This window comes from Thrips palmi, unplaced genomic scaffold (genome assembly GCF_012932325.1).
Source record: "Thrips palmi isolate BJ-2018 unplaced genomic scaffold, TpBJ-2018v1 HiC_scaffold_4, whole genome shotgun sequence".
NCBI classification, from domain to species: Eukaryota; Metazoa; Arthropoda; class Insecta; order Thysanoptera; family Thripidae; genus Thrips; species Thrips palmi.
Genome location: NW_023144631.1, coordinates 8,550,646 through 8,567,501, shown reverse-complemented (window position 1 = coordinate 8,567,501; position 16,856 = coordinate 8,550,646). Strand labels below are relative to the sequence as shown.

Here is a 16,856-nt window from a genome sequence, read left to right as displayed (position 1 = left end):
ATGGCGGCCAGGGCTCAGGGCCCTGCGGCGGCGGCGGGGAGACGGGGCGGGGGAGGCGCGCCGAAACTTTCTCCCTTTCTTTTTTTCCGCCCTTATTTCGGCGTCCCGTTTTGAACCGTATATTCCTGCAGCGGGCAGGGCTTTGAAACTTTGAAGCGGCCGAGCGGCGACAACAACCAAAGTCCGCGGGCAGGGTGGCTCCCTCGTCCTCCCCCTCCCCTCCCCCCGCCGCCCTCAGGAATAGAGCGCCAATAAACGCTGACCTGCCCGGAGCGGCGCGTGTTTGACTGGCTGACGAACATCCGGTCGGCCGAGCCGGGGGTAGGAAATGGGGCGACCCTTGGTCAGCACGCCCTGCCACGCCATGCCCTGCCGCGCCCTGCAGCGGCCGCAGCACGCAATGGACACGACGCAGTCGCGACGGAAACTAGTTTACGAATTGGGGAACTACGCAGCGACACCCGAAGGATGGTCAAATAGAAGTTACGGGGTGGCGTCGGTGAGAAATCATCCTCGCCATTTTTATTCCGAAAAAGTGTACAGCAAAACCACACGAGTTGTTTACGTGAAGCGTGCGGGTGAATCACCCTCCTCACTTGCGGCGTCCCTCTTCCGACCTCCTGCGATCGACTCTTTGAATCAAGTCGCTGCACTGCCGCCGAGAAACCAAACACACACACACATGGCCGTCTTGGGCGCGATGACCGCGGACAGTCCGCCGCATCACGACAAGCAAAACACAAACAGAAGGAACGATAAGGCGCAGAAGGACGGGGCGAGGCGAACAGGCAAGCCAGGCAAGGCAGGCAACGCCACAGGGAGGGACCGAGCGGAGGGTGGGGTGGGGGAAGGAATATTGATCCGCTCAACCCTCCCGACAGAATCGAATTCTCTCGCTCCTTCTCTCTCTCTCGCTCGCTCTCGGCATTTCCTTCCCTATCTCTTTCTCTCTCTCTCTGTCTGCGTTCGCCATCAACATCATCATCCTCTGCTTTCTTTCCCCCGTCCAGCCGCCTCCTCCATACGGTCTCTCACGCTCTCTGTCTCTCTCTCCTCCCAATCATTCCCTACCCTTGAGGTGTTTCGGTGCGGCTTCTGGTATGGAGTTGCCTCCCTGCCCCGTCCGGCCCTCCTCGGGCGGTGCCTCCGCTCTTCAAGTTTCTCTTCCCAAGCAAACCGCCAAAAAGGGGGAGTAGCGGAACCTGAGAGCGAGGAGAGAAGGAAGCCGGATGAAGGCGGTGAAAAAGCGGGTACCTCCCGGCGATTGTCGCACACGGCACACGGCCCGGGCGAAGCACGCATGTACAGTCGCCCAAAAGTGCCCATTCCTCGGCTCGAAATTGGCGCGCGAACGACAACTATCGGGCCACGCCGCCGCCACCGCAATCGAACGCCGCGCGCTCCGTCCTCTCTGCTCGAAACCGAGCGAGTCAGAGCTTGCCGGCGGCCGGCGGGGCGGCGGCCGGCGCAGCGCCAGGCGACGGCGACGACGCGACGGCAACGGACGTTTGTTTATGTTTGAAACAGTGTCCCGTGTGTGAGTTTGGGAGTGTGTCGTGACGAAATAGCTGCGCGGTGCTCTGATGCGCTTGGAGCTAGTACATGGTCACTTTGAATCGATTTGTAGTCAGCAGGTGAGTGAAACTCTGACGCTGACCGAAACATAACCTCTAACCGCACCTACACGGAGCGCCGGCCAGCGCCAATGTGAGCAGTTTCTTGATTCATACTTTTAAACCGTGAAAGTTAGAGGAGCGCAGTATTGGCCGATTATTGTTTAATCCGAGATCTACAATACCCCCTAATACGGTTTTGCGCTGACCAACATCGTGAGTAGCGGCAGCTGAGACAGCCGAGCGGGTCGTCCGAAGGGCTTGTTTTGATTTGTGCGGCGACGTGGTTCCGGGCGACTCTTCAAAACCGAATCGCACGACTCGGAATTCGGGATTTTTGTCTACCGTGCGCCCCTTCTAGCCTCGCGGCGGGGCGCGGCGTGCGAGGGAGGCTCCGCGCCCCATCGGCAGTTCGATCCTAATGGCCCACGTGTAGTGCGGGCGCGCGGCACGGCGACGCCCCGGCTGCTTTTGTCGGCTATTCACACGGGGCTGTGATTGCCCCCCCTTGCAGTGCGTGGGCTATTATTGCCCCTCGGACCGCGACTTGGCACGGCGACGCGGGGCGCGCGGGGCGGTGCGGGGCCTCGCGGTAGGCGCGGGCCCGAATTATATGCGTGTTGTCAGTTTGGTAGTGGCGTGGCGGGGCGGTGGCGCCGTGCCGGCTGCAGTGGGAGGGAGTGCGTCTCAAGTGGTGCCGCCACCACGCGGTGCATTTACAGCGGGCACGCGCCACCACACCGCGTGCACACTGACAAAAATAAAGGGGAGCGTTTTGGTTCCATTTATTTTCGCGTGACCCCTCCTGCTCTCGCCGGCCGCATGGCGGCGCACTCCCGCGCGATTCCCCCCCCCCCCACTCCCCCTGCCACGCCGAACCCCGAAAGCCCCCATTCCGGCCCGCAGCGTTTAGTGCCCGAACTGATTGATCCCATAACACTGTCAGTTCGCCAAGTTATTGATAGATTGATAGTGGGGGAAAGGGGGGGGGGGCGTGGATACCGGCCAAGCCGCGCCGAGCCAATGCCCTCACGCCCGGCCCCAAAAAGGAGCGACTGACGGGCATGGATTTTTACTGGAGAGAAACAATAAGTGAAGGGTAGAAGGGTTGTGTGTGGGGGCGGGACGGGGCCGGGGCGGGGGCGGGGCGGCGCCTACAGTGTACAATGCCCTGGCGGCAGTGATCCCTTTCAGCTTCACGTGTCCCTGCCATATTTCCCTCCACCGCTACATGGGTGCGTGTTTCCTGAGTGCAGGTACACGGCGTGTGTGTGTGTGCGCGCGGCATTGTGTTTCCAAGGAATATGTATGCGCGCGTGTGTGTGACGCGAGCCCTTTAAAATTTCAGAGTGGGCTGGGTGGGGGTGGCACCTGGCACACAGACAGCGGCATGGCGTGGCTGTGCCGCTCCCGCGTTTCGCAAACCGCCAATGGCTCCGACGACTTGCATTTTCTCGCTTCTCGTCGAAGCCAGTCCAGCCCGAGTAAGAGCGTCACTCCGGGGCTCTGTTTACCCCGAGCGGCTCGGCTCGGCTCGGCCGGGGGTGTCGCCGTGATCCCCAGGCGTGGCGGGGGGCGCCGTGGCGCGACGATAGATACAAAGGGGTGCCTCGTCCGCCCAGTCCGCCCCGCCCGCCCCGCGGGGGGCGTCGGCCGGCGGGGCGGGCTGCAGCTTAGCGGACCAGCTTACGCCCTAATGTAGCAATCTGTCCGCGGACAGGCCGCGCCGTGCCGCGCGCGCCGTGCCACCGAGGGGCGGAAGGAAGGCGCCCTGTCCGTCAGCCTGGACCCGGGCCGATAAGCATGGCGGGGCCGGCCGTTGTTGCAATTTAGCAGCCGGCCCGGCAGACGCCGGCAGACGCCGGCAGAGCAGACGCTGCTGCAATTCATGAAGCGCAATAAGGAGCCAAGTAGTTTGGCGGCGATAGCACACACAATGCCGTCCCGCTTGTTATAGCGATTGCGATTGCCATCGCAGATTCCAGTGCAGCCTTAGCAAGCAGCGCGCTAGCTCGCCGCGCTTCCTGCATGGAGAAGCGAATGGCCACTGCGCCTGGAGGAAGCGCCCCGCCCCGCCCCGCCGCAGTTTGCTGCTCATTTCGAGGGCCGCGCCAACAGAAAACAAGAGAAAAAGGGGAGCATCGCGGCTGCGTCCGGAACAGCCACCCTTAGAGAATGGACCCGGTGCGGGAGAGAGGGAAGAGTTCTCGACCCGGGGGAAAATGGGCTGCAGGGCGCACAGGGCGGACCCAGGGCCAAACCAAGTCCAGGGCTGACCTTGGCCGCCGTCAGCCTCGGCCCCGGTGCCTCTGCAGGGCCTGCAGGTGTGGTGACGTCACGTGACGAGCACACACTTGCCACCGCCTGATGAATATTTGAGCCCCGCCGCGCCCTGCAGGTCGAGAGAGACACCAAGGTCACCGAGGTGCTGGGCCTGCCGGGCCTGCCGGGCCGCCGAGGTAGGGTGGGGATTTTTAAGGGCACGTGCAGCGTGCTGGCCTCGCCGTCTCTGCCGGGGCAGCGCCAAGGCAGGCCAAACAGAGTGCGACAAGTCATCTCGGGACGCCAGGGCGAGGCTCAGGGCGAGGCTCAGGGCGAGGCTCAGGGCGAGGCTCAGGGCGGTTCCGGGTGGCCAACACGGGGCGTGAGTCGGCGGCGGCTCAGCCGCTGGACGGTCAGTCCCGTCAGTCCCTCCGCTCGGTTGGCTCGAGTTGGCCCGGTAGCATCGCCGGGCTGCACCCTCAAATCATCGCACCCTGGCCCTGGCCCCACCCTGCGATGCGGGCAAGTTGATTGATTTCCAGGTGCACCATCGACGGGGTTCACGTAGCCGAGCGTAAACATTGATTGTGATCGTTTTCCCGAGACACGCGGTCCGCGCAGTCGTCCATCAGCGTAATTATTCAAAATAGCCAGTGTAGGCACACCTCGGATACGTAATTGAAAAGCGGCGGCCAAGAGCCTTGCAGCACGCCTCGCTCCTTTCTCCGCACCCCACTGCAGCGGGTTGCCACCCGTCCGAGGCCGCCGCCATCGCGTGCCACAGTGGTGCGACACCTCGTCACGGCCGTGGCGCCGCCGGCACGCGTGACGGCCCGACGAGCACGCCCGTGTCCATCGGGCCCATCTCGGCGTGCACGCGTCCTCGCCGTCCCCGCCATCGGCACGAGCCATCTCCCCAGTTCCATTCCATTCCATTCCCGGACTCTGGCCCGGACGTCCCGGACCGGTGCGCGCCGCTCTCGTGGAGCCCGTCGAGCAGCTCGTGGTTCTCCCCCATTTCCTTATCTTCTCCTCGCCGGATCTCCTCCAACCTCGTCTCCTGCGCCCTCGCCGCCCTCTCTCCACCCTCCTCGCCGCCCGCACGGCCCGCACGGCCCGCACCCACCAAGCGACCTTCGCCACCCACCGCCACCCACGCAACCCCTCGGGCGGGCGGGGCGGACGGCGCCACCCCTAGGGTGAGTCATACCGGTGTGTTACAGTGTGCGGTGCGTGGCTGGCTGGCACCCGCCGGCGCTGCACTTCGGCCGAGACCGATTCCATCGTCGGCCAACCCAAGTGGAGTCCCTCCAGTGTGGGAGAAGTGGGTGCAGGACCATAAGTTTGAGGTGTTTAGGCCAAATAGCAGCTGCTGGCGGGATGCATGTACTATTCATTCCTCTTCATTTCGTTGGATTCGAAGACTGAACCCGCGCCCGCGGCACGGCGACGCCCTGGCACGGCGACGCCCTGGCACGGCCACCCGACGGCTCGTCCTAGTGGCCGCCGCGGAGATGTTCCTCAATCATGAGCTTGTTGTGGAGCGCGCGGCAGCAGCAGCAGCCATTACTCAATCAAGGCCATCACCGCCTCGACCAGGCCGCGCCGAGGCGAGGAAACCGCATGGCGGCGGGGCGACCAGAGCCCTCACCGAGGCCCTCACCGAGGCCCTCACCGAGGCCCTCACCCAGGACTTGCCGCAGGTCGCGCCGGGTGCACTGCAAGCCGCTACAGTGTAGCATCAGTCCGTCGATCCAATCATGCGCCCTTCTTTCTCGCTCGTCCCAGCGTCCCAGCCCGCCCGGATCATCTTATCGGTTCAATGAAAGTTCCCTCGTGGCGTCGCCATGGTGCGGGCCGGCGGGACCGTTGACCTCTCCGGGCGCTGCACGCTGCTCTGCCCTGCACGCTGTACCTGTGGCGTCGTGCCGCGTCGTGCCGCGTCGTGCCTCCTCGCGGCGACGCGGTGTACTTCCGATCACGAGCGCGGCGCCGCCCCTCCGCGCCCCGCCCGCGACACACTGCTGTTTGGCTATTCGCAGAGCGCCGCGCGCTGACCGCCTTCTAAGGCCTCCGCGTCCACATCCGCCTGTCCGGGTCCACGCCTTGTCCGCGCCGTGTCCGCCGAGTCGGAAGTGGCTACCATTCGTATGGCGGCGACATCGCCCCGGACGCGGCGCGCCCCTCCCGGTCCCGGACCGCCGGGCCCTCGGTCGAGCCGCAGCCGTAATCCAGAGCCTAAGCCGCTACCGGGCTGCGGCAGCGCGCCGGCGGCGTTGTGGGGCGTAGCGGCACGGCGACGGGCATGCGACACACAAAGGTACACGGGGCGGGGATGGGGACGGGCTGCACGTTAATATGCATGGCTTACTGCCCCGAAACCTTCCGAGACGCATTTGCATTCCAGTCAGTGGTCCTCGCCCTCCGCGCCATCCTCGCCGTCCTCGCCTTGACGCGCGAGCGAATTTGGCGGCCCCGCGCGATACGAGCGCCGAGGTACCCCTTTCATACCAAGTGCCACCCCCTCCCCCTCCGCCGCCGCTGCGAACTCTCCCGCTTGGATGACTACTGTGAGCGGGGCGCACGGAACCCTCGCGAACGGGAAGGCGGTTCTCGACGGCGGCGGCTGGTCCGATACGAGGGGTGCCCTGTCTGGCGGCCCCCGCGAGGGGCAGCTGGGGGCAGCCCAGATGGTGCCGGGACGGGGGAAGGGGGAGAGGGGGCACCGCCCTGCCAGGCCTTGCCAGGCCCTGCCGAGCAACAACACATTTCGCCACCAAACTTTGCGAATACAAATCAAGTGCAAGGGGATCCACCCCACTGCTTGGGGCTTGAGGCGCTTGGCTTGCGGTTTGCTGGTCGGGTGGTCGGCCGACGACGGGGGCGGTTCGGTTCGGCCGGGCAGGGCTCGGCCTGGCTCGGCCTGCAGAAAGTGCACTGTCGCCGTGCGTGCACGCCGCCCCACCGTGCGCCCCGCGCATCCCGCGCCCGGCAGAGGGGGGCGTCAGCCCTGGCCTCCGAGAACATGAGGGGGGTGACGAGGTGGGTGGCGAGGCGAGGCGGTCCCCACCTGCGCAACGTTCCGCGAGGGGACGGGGTCCCGGACCGAACATCTGGGGGGCGCCGTCGTCTTGCCCTGGCCGTCGTCGTCGACCTGGCCGCAGCCATCGTCACCGTGGCCGCGGTGCGCAGCGCGGTTGTCGCAGCGTCGCAGCACGGCGTCGTCAAACTCACCTCACGACGCGGCGGTCATCTCATGTTCACCTTGCACAGTCACTCGTTCACTCTTCACTCTCACACACACTGAGTCACTTTAATCCTTTGTGCCGTCGTCGGGGCGTGGGTCGCGTCGGTCGCGGAAGTCCGCGCTTGGCCCGCGGCCCGCGTCGCGGAGAGGGGTCGCGTGGTGTGGCGCCGCGCACAGGGTACGCTCAGCGCCGCGCCGCAGCCAGTCGGAGGCACTACTAACTGCATCGAGCGAACCGCGCGGCCAGGCGCGGCCAGGCGCGGCGCAAGCCAGCGGGGAGGGGTGGGGGAAGGGTGGGGGGCGTCGCGGCGCGGTACGGCACACCGCGGCAAGGAGGCGCGGCGCGGGGTGCGGGACGAGGACGCAGCGAGCCTCCCCTGGCGGCGTGCGACAGAAACAGACGGCGGCAGGGAGGAGGGGTGGGGTGGGGTGGTCGACGCATGCTCGCTACGCGCCTGCCCAGCCCGCCCTGCCCCCACGGCCCGCGGCCCTCCGCGCGCTTGGTGCCGTTCCCAGTTCCCACCCCAAACAGCCAGCCTCCCTTCTCCCGGTCCGCCCGTCCGTCGCCGCGTCCGTCGCGCTCCTTGAACAATCTCTCGCCGTCGGCCTGTCTGACCGTCCGCGCCTGGCTGTCCGCCTGCCTGCTTGTCTACGCACCCCTTTCCCCTCGGCATTTACAATCCGTGTGCGCGTTGGACGTCCGCGACCTTGTAACATCCCTTGTTCCACTCACCCCGACTCACCCCCACCGCCGTGCTCGCGGTGCTGCGCGGTGCGGTGCCGCCGCCGCTCGTCGCAAGCACGGCATCGCTTATTGTTTCATCACCTCACCCCGTGTAAACACGAGTGGCTGGGGCGGCCGCAGCGAAGGGTTTGCTGCAAGACGACGCCTCCAGGACGCCTCCAGGACGCTGCGAGGACGCCGCCAGGACGCCGCCAGGACGCCGCCAGGACGCCGCCAGGACGCCGCCAGGACGCCGCCAGGACGCCGCCAGGACGCCGCCAGGACGCCGCCAGGACGCCGCCAGGACGCGCCAGGACGCCGCCAGGACGCCGCCAGGACGCGCAGGACGCCGCCAGGACGCCGCCAGGACGCCGCCAGGACGCCGCCAGGACGCCGCCAGGACGCCGCCAGGACGCCGCCAGGACGCCGCCAGGACGCCGCCAGGACGCCGCCAGGACGCCGCCAGGACGCCGCCAGGACGCCGCCAGTACGCCTCCAGTACGCCGCCAGGACGCCGCCAGGACGCCGCCAGGCAGCCCGAGGCCGAGTCATCACGGAAGGAAACAAGCTGAAAATTGCGAACTGCGTCAAATCAGCGGCACGGCGGGGCCATGGTGGGGCCGCGCCCGGCGGGGGGCTCTGGCGGGGTGCAGTCACTCCAGAACTCCGGCGTGTCCAACTTGTGCGCGCCGCGCTCCGCGCCACGCCAGGCAGGACCCAGACCCAGAACCTCGCCTCCTGAATACACTGGAAGGACCACGGCGGACCGGGCCGGTCCACCCCTCGCCGGCCCCTGCCTGGACAAGTTCCGGTTTCGGCAAAAGCCCTTCAGCGAGGACGCCCCAAGCCGCCCCGCCGCCGCCTTAGCCGCGCAGCCCCGGGGACTCGGAGCGGGAGGGGCGCCAGGCCGTCTGCCAGCGCCCCGCCCCGCCCCGCCCCGTGCCTTGGGCCCCACGTGGCCTGCCTCGGCTTGCCTCGGCCCGCCTCGGCCCGCCGCCACGTGACGCCGGGCGCAAGGCCGGGCGCGTGTGGCGGTGCGGCGCCGACTGCCGGGGAGCAGTCGCTCAGGGCCTCCACCTCCTCGCCTCCGCCACGGCCTGCGTCACGGCCTCCGCCACGGCCTCCTCCGAGTCCCGCAGGACCCTGCTGACATAACTCAGGCGCCCCCGCAGCGCAGCGCACCAACACACAGAGGTCTTATTGTAAATTTATAAATAAATAAATAAAATGAAAAATACGACGGGTGCGATAAACCTAGTTTTGTGAGCGTTCCAGGCAGGAATCAGGTGGTAAATAAAATGAAACTTGGCGAAACTTTGTCCCGTCCCTTTCCCCGTGCCGCAGCCACCTCTCCGCCGGTCTGCTGACGTTCGCGACGCGCGGCACGAGCTTATCGAAAGCAGTGTGTTTTGTGTGGGGCTTTGCCAGGCTTTGCGCGGGGAGGGGGGAGGGGGGGCTTTCATTCAAATGCATGAGCCAGCGGGGCAGCGGGGCGCAACAGACGGACTTGCCGCGCTGCATCATGCATGCCGCCAACCAGAAGACGGCCGCCGCCGGCTTGACGCGCACCTCCAAACGGCATTGCGGGCGGAGGCCGGGCAAGCCGACGTGGCGTCCGGACTTTTCGCGTGGCGCGTCGACTGATTTCTGGCCGAGTTTCTGGCGCTGCTGGCTCCTGTGCCTGCTGTGCTTCGCCGCACTATCTCTATCGCTTCGAATGCAACGCCGCACGAGTGCGAGAGAGACGGAGCGACGAACCACAGCAAGAGAGGTGCTTAGTGACGGTCCCTGAGCGAGTGACACTCAGATTCGATGCGGGCAGTGGACTGGAGGACTGGAGCTGCTGGTGGGGCCGGGCCGGGGGCCGGCCGCTATGATGAAGACAAACAGGCGACTTGATTGGGAAATTATAACCCCGCCTCCACTCCAACCCGCCCCACCCCGCCCTGCCGAGCGCGCCGGGCGCGCTTAGCGCGGGAGTGCGACACTCACAGTTTTGGGAAAATTATGCTCCTTTTTGCGCAGTGCGGCAAACGGGGCGAAATATCCTCAAACGACACACAAGTACCTCGGCAACGAGCACGTGCCGCACACACACAGGCACCCCCATCGAGTGGGTGGGGGCAAACGCGCTCCAATGCGTCCTTGATCGCGGGTCAACGCCCCCTGGCGGAGGGTCTGCTTACTAAACTACTCAGACAGTGGAGGGAAGGGGAGGGGCGACGGCGATGAGACCCGCGGCAGTGCCGGCATAGCACAACACCACCGACCTGAACCAATAATACCGCATTCCCCGAAAACTCGCCTCTTCGCTTGTGTGTGCTGTGTGAGTGTGTGTGTGCGTGTGTTTATTAATGCATGCGTGTGTGTGCGTTTGTGCGTTCGTGTCGGTGTGCTTATTTAGTAGCGCTAGTGAGTAATGGGGCCGGTCCCCACCCCTCTGAGTGGCCGGATAAAAAGTTGTGACACTGCAAACACGGCCTGGCCTGCTTGATCCGCGTGAATTGGCGCGCCAATCCGCCGACGCGCTTTCCCGCCGTTTTTCAATCTGCAGTCTCGCCGCGCCGCGCCGTGCGCGCCGTGCCGCTGTCAGCACCGTGCCCCGCCTTGCACGTTCCCAGCGATCCCCTTGGTTAAAAACAAAAAACACGAAAAACAGGGTCGGCAGCAATGGGCCGCGTTTAGTATTTTGTTGTATCGTCATCGTGTCGTCCGTTGCAGGAATCGATTTTCCCCGGGCGAGAGAGAGAGAGAGAGGGGCCGATACGGCTCCACACCAAAGTGACGGTGTGTATGGCGGCGCCGGCGGGAGGGGGATGAGGCCAGGGCGAGCAGGGAGGGCAGGGGGTAACTGGGGCGGGAAGTCGCCGATTACGGAAGCTTTGCTGTGCAGGCACGGCACGGCAGGAATGATGTGGGAAGGGTTCGGCTCACAAAAGCCGAGCCCCGCTTTTTATGTCTCTCTCGGGGACGAAACTCCACGCCGGGCAGGCACGTTGCACGCAGCGCGCGGCACGCAGCGCGCTGAGGCGGCGACAAATCTTGCCCAATCTAGGCGAGGGGCGGCGGGGCGAGACGGGGAGGGGAGGGGAGGGGAGGGGAGGGTCCACCTGCCGGGATGGGCACGCCGCCTCGCTTCGCGCGATGCTCGCGGGCCCGCGCGGCCTGCAGCGCGTGGCGTGCACACTGCACCGCCGACGCTGGGGCTGCTCTGCCGCCGAGTCCCCGAGTCCCGGTGACAGAACAACGCCACAACGACGTGCGCCCTGGGACAAGCCTGGGACAAGCCCTGGGACGGGGCACGTAAGCCCCGTGGTGCCCCGTGGCCGAGTTTGACGTCGGCGGGCAAGTTCTGACATCGCCCCGCCCTCCCCTTCCCCCTCCCGTTTCCAGCCCGTTACCCTCTTGGACCCCTCGCCCCTCGCGCAGAGACGCCGACGACGACGCCGCCGTGCCCGACAGCTCCGCGGGCAACACTGCTACACGGCCACCCCCTACACTATACAAACAGCCCCGCAAATAAGACGCATTTCCCGGCCTAATTCCTCCGCTCCTCATCGCGTAATCAGCGAAACGACGCCCTCGTCTGTGTGTGTGTGTCGCTGACACGGACATGCGTGCCGCCGCGTACCGCGACGACGACGCGGAGGAAGAGGCGGAGGGAGCGAGCGTCTTCAGATTGATGGTGCTGGAAATGATAAGGGGGTGTCGTGTTAGGCCCTAACAGGGGCGCGGCGCTGGCGCGCGCCGAAGGGACCGGTGTAGTGTGGCTGGCTGCTCGGGCGGCGCGGCGCTGCCGGGTACGTGTAATTGTTTGGCGACGCATTGTTTGCGCGAGGGGAGCTGCAGCGAGCCTAGGTGCGGGATATGGATGGCGATAGCACTAGACACACACACACACACACGCGCGTCGCGGGGAATGCCTTTCTCGCTGCACTCCACTGCTATTACTCCGCCATGCTGCGCGCTGCGCCGCGTCGCCGTGCGGCCCCGCTATTCATCCTGATTCCCACTCGACGGCAAGTTGACGTGAAAAATGACGGGGCATGCGCACACACACACACGAGCTTACAGTGGCTGGCACGTGCCCCTCATCGCGAGGGCAAGGCGGTGTCGTGCGCCACCTCCACTAAGGCTGCGACAGGTGAGAACGTTTTTATCTGTCGTTGTCTTGTCGTGTCCGCTTCTCTCTCCCACTCTCCCCTTTGACCGGCTGGGCAGTGCGGGCCGCACGGGGCCTCCGGGGCCCTCACCTCCCCCTCCTCTTTCACCCTCTTTCACTTTGGAGGGACCGCTCACGGACCCACGCCGGGCCGCCACTGCCGCCACTCGCCCTGCGAGCGAGAGAGAGAGACAGACAGACAGAGAGGCAACTTGGCGCTAGAGAGGGCCCTGTACGCTGTTTCAGAGCAGTGCTTGCGTTGCTCTGTTTCTCTCGCGCTTATAGGGAATGGCCCTGCGCATAACCCGCCCTGCCCCGCTCCACTCCGGCGGAAAGGCCTTCGCCACTGGAGCAGAGCGTCCCTTTTCGGCCCTCGCTGGCCCTGGCTGCCCTGCCGGCCGGCAGCCACCCTGCCCCGAGTGCCGCCGTGTCCGTAAAAGGCAGAGGAGAGGCGCGAGGCAACGGCGTGCTTCAGCTCCCGGACACCTCATTAGAGCCGGCTGCAGGGCCCGCAGAGCCTGCAGGGCTGGTCCACGGTCACCGTCTCTCTCGCAGTCGCGCGGCGTGCCGTCGGGGTGCGAGAGAGACAGCGGCAGAACCACGCCGGTGCTCATAGGTGACTGGCTGGCTGGCTGAGCTGCAATTATTCGGGCGGATAAAAAGGAGCGTCAGCGGTCTGCGGAAGGGAAAGAAAAGTATTGGTGTCTCGAGACGGCTTGGCGGCGGCGGCGGGGGAGGAGGGGGAGGGGGCATCGCCAGCCTGCTGATGTATTCCATGCACACTCCTCAGCAACTCAAGGCGGGCCGGGCCGGGGCGGGGCTGGTGGGGAACGGGGAAAGGAAAAGTACACACTCGTGTGCCGAGCGATTTCCGAACGCGGCTAAACGCCGCCCCGGGCCCCGGCCGCGCACCGTGGCGCACCGAGGGGTGGCGGGGTACACTGTACACTGGTACACACCGGGAGGGGTGTGTGGGGCGCGTTGGTCCCTGGCCGCTGCTTTACCGGGGGCGAAATTGCTGATGTATGGAGTCGACCGTGGCGGCTGGTGCGGGCTGGCCCGTCGGGGTGGTGCAGGGCGAGGTGGGGCTTCCGCCCGCGCCCCGCCGGTCCCTCTATTTGTAAATGCTGATGCGCGGTGTGCTGATTGCCAAGAAGGTCCCCGTCGTCGTCGCGGTGAAGGCCGCCTTGTCTGTCTCGTCGAAGCTAGAAGCAGGACTTGCGACAAGGAGTAAAATAACTAGTCCAGCACCACGGGTGCAATCGCGGTACGAAGACTCTCTCTCATTCCTTATCTCTGTACTTCCTGTTAAAATGTCAGTTTCATTCGCGTCGCTTGCTCGCTCCCTCCCGTTTGGGGTTTTTTTAAAATTGTTTTGCCCCCCCTAGGGCGCTTGGTCGCCAGGTTTGCGGGAAGCCGTTGCGGTCTCGTTACCCGCACCCCGGTTCTCTGGTTGCCGTATGCGGCTTTTGTTGGGGGCCCCCAAACTAATATGAAACAACGGGCGGCCCCTTTCCCCCCGAAAGGGCAGAGGGCAGCCAAGGGCAGCCAAGGGCCGCGGGAAGGCGGCGCCTTGTCGCCTCGCCGCCGCATCCTCCGGGCCCTCCAGCCTGGAGGCTCCAGGACGCCGCCCTCGGCCGCGCTCCGCCACTCCCCGCCACGCCCGCCAGGCTGCAGCCTTCGTTAGGCGGCGAGGCTGTTACCCTGGAGGGCTGGAGGGCTCTTGGCAGCTTTCATTAGCCTCCTCCAAGGGCTCCGGCCGCTCCGGGCCCGGCAGAGCACTGTGTCCTCGCTGCGCCCCTTTTTGGAATGCGTCTAACGTCTGCAGGCTGCAGGTTGGCCGCCATTCGGCCCTCCGTGCCACTCCTTGCCGCCAGGCTCCAGCGCTGCGCTGCTTGCTCCAGTCCGCGGCCCTCGTCTCGGCGCGCGCTGGAATTCTCCAGGCCAGAGGGGAGGGGAGGGGCGGGCCGGCCCGTTGCTATGACAACGCCGCCATTCATCAAGTAGTACCCCGCGGCTCCGGGCGCTCCAGCGGCTCCAGCCCGGTCCGGGCCAGAGCAATTCCCCGACCGACTTCGTACCCTTTTCCAGCTGCGAGAAATTAGAAGGTCCGTGGAAGGGGAAGGGTAAATATGGCCGCGCAAGGGCGGTAGCGCGGTGGCTGGCTGTCACTCGGTCTCTCTCGCACTCGCACGCGGAGTCGGGTGTGCGAGTGAGACGGCGCGATGTAAGCTCTGTTGAGTCTGCAGCTTCACACGGCCGGGCTGGGCGCTCCCAGGCGCTCCCTCCCCGTGCCTCGGCATGCCCCCGCATGCCCGACGCGGTTCATCGCGCATCCTGGGCCCACTCCGAACAAAACGCTCGGCCCTCTGAGGCGCCCCGCGAGTGCGAGAGAGAGAGAGAGCGCGGCGCGCTGGCTGGCCGCGAGCCGTCGGGGGATAATGCCGTGGCTAATGTGGGAATCATCGCTCACACGACGCGGGCCCCGCGCCTCGCCGCGCCTCGCTTGCAGTGTGGTGCCGCGCCTCGCCTGCTCCGGGTTATTGCTCGGCCAGAACCTCGCCCATCTCTCTCCATTTCTATCGACCACCCGAATACTACTTCTCGTTTCGGTCTGCACACGCTTACACTTTTGATTTAAGTCGCCGACTTTACCTAGCGGGGCCCTTCAGCCTCTTGTATAGAAATAATAAATAACCAATTCTGATTCCGCCCCCTCCCCCCACAAAAAAGGAGTCTGAAAAAGGTCTCCTTTTTTAAAAACACGCAGCAGAGCAAGCATAACGCGCGTATGTGTCCATAGAATATTTATTCCCGTCGTTTGAATTAATAACACAACAAAAATGTGCGACCACGCGCGCAGAAACGCTTTGTAACGGCGTTTTTATATCCACCGCCCTCTATCGCGCGCGCGCGTTTGTGTGTGTGCGTGTGTGTGTTTGATGGCAGAGGTGGGGGTTAATGTTTTTGCTGCTCCTCTCGTACGTCCTGTTTGCCGTTGGCTGCAGTGCGCAGTACGTGTGCGTTCGCTGGCCATGTATACGGCCACTCGGTTTCTTCGTGCGCGCGTGTGTGTGTGTGCGTGTTTGCGTGCGCGCGGCACGACGCGGCGTGGCCAACTGTTGGTAGCCCCGCTGGTCGTTGGTCCAGGTGGATGTGATGGAGGCCGTAAAGTAGAAAGTGGTGCCCGAAATTGACCGGGCCGACCGCGTCGCGCGCCCCGCCTCTCCCTCCCCCCGTGTTTTCTGGTGTTTTCGCGGGGCTGTTGGTGGAGGCGGCGGCGGCGGAGCTGGGTCTGGATGGGACGCTCGCCCCCGCGCCGCCCCCGCGCCGCCCCCACGCGTTTCCACGGCGACCGGGCGAAGCACTTTGCGGACGAGTCGCCCGGCCCGCGGCCAGCCCCTCTCTTCATTATTACGAAGTACGAAGCGAAGGACCGCACGGCTCGCCGCGGCTCGGCTCCCGCTCTGTGGGACCTGTGGCGGCTGACGGACTCTACCGACTCTACAACCGTACTGGACTGCACCAGCGCGAGTGACGCTTGACGCGCTTGGCGCGCTGAGAGCGTGATGGCGGCCCCCGACGCCCGCCTGGACTCCGACAACGCCACCATCATCGAGATCAAAGGGTGAGCACTGCGCCCAGTCTAGGGCCTGGGGGGAGGGGGCTCAGAGCCCGGCTCTGGGTGCACGCTCCGCGCGCAAGCTCCGCGCGGCACATCACGCCTCCCATGCCGATGAGACCGCCGTTCTTCACTCTTTGTGTTCCAGAGGATCGCTCGTCAGCTTCGCCCCGTCGGTTCCCTTCGCCGTCTCAGAGTAACTAGTCAGCAGTCGCTACGACTCGAAACGGGAGACAGTTTTCCAAGGATCGTCGCATATCCGTCCCAACACACGTGTTGCTCTTTCAGTGATTCAAGTGACGGCAATAAGGATCCCGATGAAGCCGAGACGGGACAGCGGCCAGACGGGTGAGTCGTGATGGAACGACCTGCCACGTCTGCTTGTACGGGTGCGGAGGTTGTTGGCCCGGTCTGTGCACACCCCGTTTCTCTCTGCAGGCCGACGGGGTTTGCCAAGCCGCGGCCCGTGTCCGGGGCCTCGCGAGTCTCCGTGCCCGGCGTGCCCTCGACGACGTCCATCATCAAGGCGTCCTCCCTGCGGCACCCGGACGCGGGCACCGCCCTCAAGGCCTCCAAGTGGGTAGCCGCGGCGGCGCCTCCCGCGTCCTGGTTCAAATGGTGAAGCTCGCTCTGGCCCCCAACAGGAGCAGGGTGACCATCGCCACCGTCGCCACCAGCCGGAGCGCGGTCCGCGAGACGAGGCAAGTCCTGTGCTGGGGCACTGCAGCCGCCGCGTGGCCCGACCTGGCCCGACCCCGCTGACGGCGTCCTCATGTTTGCAGGTCGACCGACAGCAGCATCGACAACGGGCCGACGAGGTAGACGTCGTGGCCGACGGCCTTGGTGGACTGCCCCGGCAGCAGCGACTCATGTCTGCGAGTGTGCACCGACAGGCGGCTGATCCAGCGGCAGCGCTCCATCTACTCGCTGACGGGGCAGTCGGAGGCCGAGGCGGACGGCACCGAGGCCGAGGGCGACGCGGCCGAGGGCGACGCGGCCGACGACGAGTCCGCCGTCGTCAGGGACCTGAACCTGAAGGAGGCTGCGGCGTTCGCCTTCAGAGGCCAGTGAGTGAGACGCGACCACACTGCAGCGAGGAGAGGGGCGACGCGAGGGACGCCCCTTGGGCGGTGCCGAACTTGAAGCACCGCGCCACTTCGAAGTGCATTAGCACCGCTTTGGCCTTCCCCGGCGGGTCCGAGTGACCGCGGGCGGGCGGCTGGCGG

At 65.6% G+C, this 16,856-nt stretch overlaps 2 protein-coding genes across 2 annotated transcripts in view; one reads left to right on the top strand and one right to left on the bottom strand.

Moving 5' to 3' along the window:
* Window positions 1-7,324, bottom strand: part of LOC117649286 — a 40,171-nt gene extending 32,847 nt beyond the window's left edge. The window contains exon 1 of the mRNA XM_034391899.1: window positions 7,110-7,324. The gene's annotated coding sequence lies outside the window, so the exon portion shown is untranslated. The remainder of the gene's footprint in view (window positions 1-7,109) is intronic.
* LOC117649589 lies at window positions 1,488-16,252 on the top strand. Its single transcript, XM_034392479.1, has 5 exons — window positions 1,488-1,634; window positions 15,438-15,636; window positions 15,779-15,826; window positions 15,919-15,978; window positions 16,069-16,252. Exons 2-5 carry the CDS (start codon window positions 15,578-15,580, stop codon window positions 16,250-16,252), a joined length of 351 nt encoding a protein of 116 aa, XP_034248370.1. The 5' UTR covers window positions 1,488-1,634; window positions 15,438-15,577.
* Window positions 16,253-16,856: the final 604 nt, after the last annotated feature.

Excerpts from the sequence above, each read along its gene's own strand:
- LOC117649589 (XM_034392479.1), top strand. The coding sequence starts at position 15,578 with ATGGCGGCCCCCGACGCCCGCCTGGACTCCGACAACGCCACCATCATC. Across the intron at positions 15,637-15,778 it reads ACCATCATCGAGATCAAAGG|AGGATCGCTCGTCAGCTTCG; the intron begins GTGAGCACTGCG and ends TTTGTGTTCCAG. Across the intron at positions 15,827-15,918 it reads GTTCCCTTCGCCGTCTCAGA|TGATTCAAGTGACGGCAATA; the intron begins GTAACTAGTCAG and ends TTGCTCTTTCAG.